The sequence below is a fragment of the Malaya genurostris genome, chromosome 2, assembly GCF_030247185.1.
Source record: "Malaya genurostris strain Urasoe2022 chromosome 2, Malgen_1.1, whole genome shotgun sequence".
Classification (NCBI taxonomy): domain Eukaryota; kingdom Metazoa; phylum Arthropoda; class Insecta; order Diptera; family Culicidae; genus Malaya; species Malaya genurostris.
Window position 1 is genome coordinate 228,575,354 of NC_080571.1, and position 2,866 is coordinate 228,578,219.

General features: G+C 38.8%; 1 protein-coding gene across 1 annotated transcript; it reads right to left on the reverse strand.

Annotated features, from left to right (window-relative positions):
• Positions 1-239: 239 nt before the first annotated feature.
• LOC131429140 (protein dimmed) lies at positions 240-2,660 on the reverse strand. The gene is made up of 3 exons (XM_058593188.1): positions 2,428-2,660; positions 1,947-2,201; positions 240-1,709 (listed from the first exon to the last, which is right to left on the reverse strand). The coding sequence occupies exons 1-3, from the start codon at positions 2,647-2,649 to the stop codon at positions 1,131-1,133; spliced, it is 1,056 nt and encodes a 351-aa protein (XP_058449171.1). The 5' UTR covers positions 2,650-2,660; the 3' UTR covers positions 240-1,130.
• Positions 2,661-2,866: the final 206 nt, after the last annotated feature.

Genomic DNA, 2,866 nt, shown 5'->3' on the forward strand with positions numbered 1-2,866 from the left:
TTATCACTGTACTTATTAAAAAAAAATCGTTCCCATCATCTGCAATTTGGAGCTAAGAAGTCAAACCGTATTCGGACAGATTTTTCTGGTAATTAACATTAGTTTTTCAAATATTGAAGGTTAAACATTTAACCAAACGCAATGAACAAGAATGCTTTTTTTGTAATCAATGTATATTTCATTTACTGGTCATAATGGTAATTATTTACATAAATTTTGTTAAACATACACTACCGTAACAACGCGTGCCAATATATGCCCTGGTAGAGAAAATATGCTTCGCAAAAAACAATAAAGTTTGTTCCGCGCAAATATCGGCAAACATTCTTAAAGCATTTATATATAAGCAAAGACTCAACTATACTCAATTTTCAAGAATTCTGTAATTTCCCACTATTTATTAATTTATGGTATTCAATGTTTTCCGGTAACCGCTGTGTAAGCATTATTTAATTTTATTATGTAGTGTATCGCGTTTTCACTGTCACATTTTGTTCCGGTGACCAGTTAGCAACCGAATACAGTTAATTCAAAACATGTCGTAAGAATAAGGTTACCGTTGAAGTTTAATGTAATTTAATATGATGAGATGAGAATAAGTAACATTATGTTGACTCTATCGTCACCATTGTTTCCTTTGTGTCTACCATGCAATTTTCTGTGAATAAGTTTCAAGTGCTACTTGGGAAAAATTATATAGAGCCAAATGATGTATCTAGTAAATTCAAATTCGCCTTTGCCGATAAATCTATGATCTGACAAGGTATTTGCAGCGGAGTACATAAATTCCTGAATTTCGTGACCAAAAAGACTAGATATCATAGGATAAACTTAGAATAATCCACGAATTCGAAATGAGTGAAACTAGGCAGTATAAGAGGGTAGGGTACCTGCTTTAGTTTTATCTCAATCGTTTCGTTTTAGTTTTACGTGAATCGTAGGAAGGTAAATTATTCAAAATTATATAATACCATCCATGGGTAGTTAAGTGTAATGATAATGGTAGTGGAACTAATTATTTTTTACTATTCCACACAACGAAAAGTGTTCGCTAGATCCATGTTCTGTCTTTATAAAAAATTCCGATCGCATCACCGTTAAATGCATCTTACCGGATTGTGAGGGAGGATTTACATCATTTGAAATGGATCCTCGTAGAAGCTGTTTTCAATGTCTATACTGCTTGCACTATTGTTGTTGTTATGGTTGATGCTATTATTATTGTTGTTGTTGTTGTTGAAATTGGCGATACTGAGGTTATTGTTGTTATTATGATGATGGTGGTGGTGGTGATGATTGGTGTCACTACCACCTATGAGGCTAATGGGATGGAGCAGGTTCTGTTGATTGATACCGCTACTGCTCAGTACGTCAAGCACGGATATGGTGGACGAAATATGATCAGGATGGAGAAGATTGTGATGATGCTGATGGCGCTGTTGCTGAGAATCAGCTTCCGCTTTCACGATACACTGGTTCTGCATTGCGTTGGATCCAGTTATTGGGACTGCTGTTGGTGTTAACGCCACTACTGCGGCTGTTCTTGCTGGTGTTTTTGTTTTCGTTGCAGCACCCGTAGCATCCCCCTCACCACGCATCACAATGATAACATCCGTAAGAGCCGTGATGTAGTTCTTGGCCAACGTAAGCGTTTCAATCTTGGACAGACGTCGTTCTTTCTTGACGTGTGGTATTACCTCTCTCAACGACTAGCAGAATGGGAGGGAAAAAGCAGAAGTAGTGATAAGATTAGAAGATTAATTATTTGTATTGGTATCAATTACTGTAATCTAAAACTGAATACTTCATCGTCGTAATTAAAAGATTCTTACTACTCCACTCAATTCACTCGTTGATTGAGTAGCAAGAGAGAGAGAGAGAGAATCCAACCTGTAAGTGCTGATCCGATAACCTTTTCAACTTTATTGTCATTGAACTCTACTTACCTGAAATGCATCATTGAGACTATGCATTCGCATACGTTCCCGTTCGTTGGACTCCAGTCGCCGTAGATTGCGCTCTTTGGCATTTAGAACACCTTTCCGGCGTCTTGCGGCTGCTGTTGCCGTTTGCTGACTGGTCTGCATGGACGTGTTTCGGCTGCTGCTTCCACCGCGGCTGCCAGCACGACTGCCACTACCGCAGCTAGTGTCGTCACTTTGGGAGCTGGAGTCGGTCAAGTCCGGATCGAGCGCAGATTCCTTTGAGTAAATCGAATAAAAATTGTTAAATTGTTGTGGTTTTTAGCAGATTAAAATGTCATGAAACAGAGAAAGAAGGCTTTAGCCATAGTTTCTGAAGCGAATAACGATGGTTTTGAATTCTCATTCAAACATATTTCTTGTTTCGATTTCATATTACCAAACTTAGTTTGTTTCTACAATTACTAGAAGCGAAAAGTTAATTCGGAAAGGCACAAATTCTTACCGTTTGGAGGCGCCGGGTTGATCTCTTCGGTCGGGATGTTGCTTTTGGGTAGTTCAGGTATTCTCCAGTAGATAAATGCAGTAGATCATCGGATCGATGCCCGCTGTGGCCATTGGAACCATTGCTGGTGATTTCGAAAAATCCGCTTGTGTCTGATGATTCGGCAATTTCAGCCGCAGCAATTTGCAGGATATTTTTATCATCTGCTAGATCTGACCTCATCTTTGCCTTTCTGTTACTTGATCACCTCAAGCAAAAATGGTACTTTGCCCTTTTTTAAAGAATCGAATCACTCCCACTTTGAATGAGCTACTGTTCTTACTTATCTGACCTTTATTTCGCTACCGACACCGGTATCCATTCTTGCGGTAAACTTTTTATCCAGATGTTCTCGTCCTGTCCGCTATGAACTGATTCCCAGTTGCCAATCTGCAAAAAA

What these genes read in the sequence shown, in the direction of transcription:
- LOC131429140 (XM_058593188.1), bottom strand. Translation starts at nt 2,649, where the DNA reads ATGAGGTCAGATCTAGCAGATGATAAAAATATCCTGCAAATTGCTGCG. An exon ending in CAACCCGGCGCCTCCAAACG is followed by an intron (nt 2,202 to 2,427) that starts GTAAGAATTTGT and finishes ATTTACTCAAAG; the next exon opens with GAATCTGCGCTCGATCCGGA. An exon ending in GTCTCAATGATGCATTTCAG is followed by an intron (nt 1,710 to 1,946) that starts GTAAGTAGAGTT and finishes CCATTCTGCTAG; the next exon opens with TCGTTGAGAGAGGTAATACC.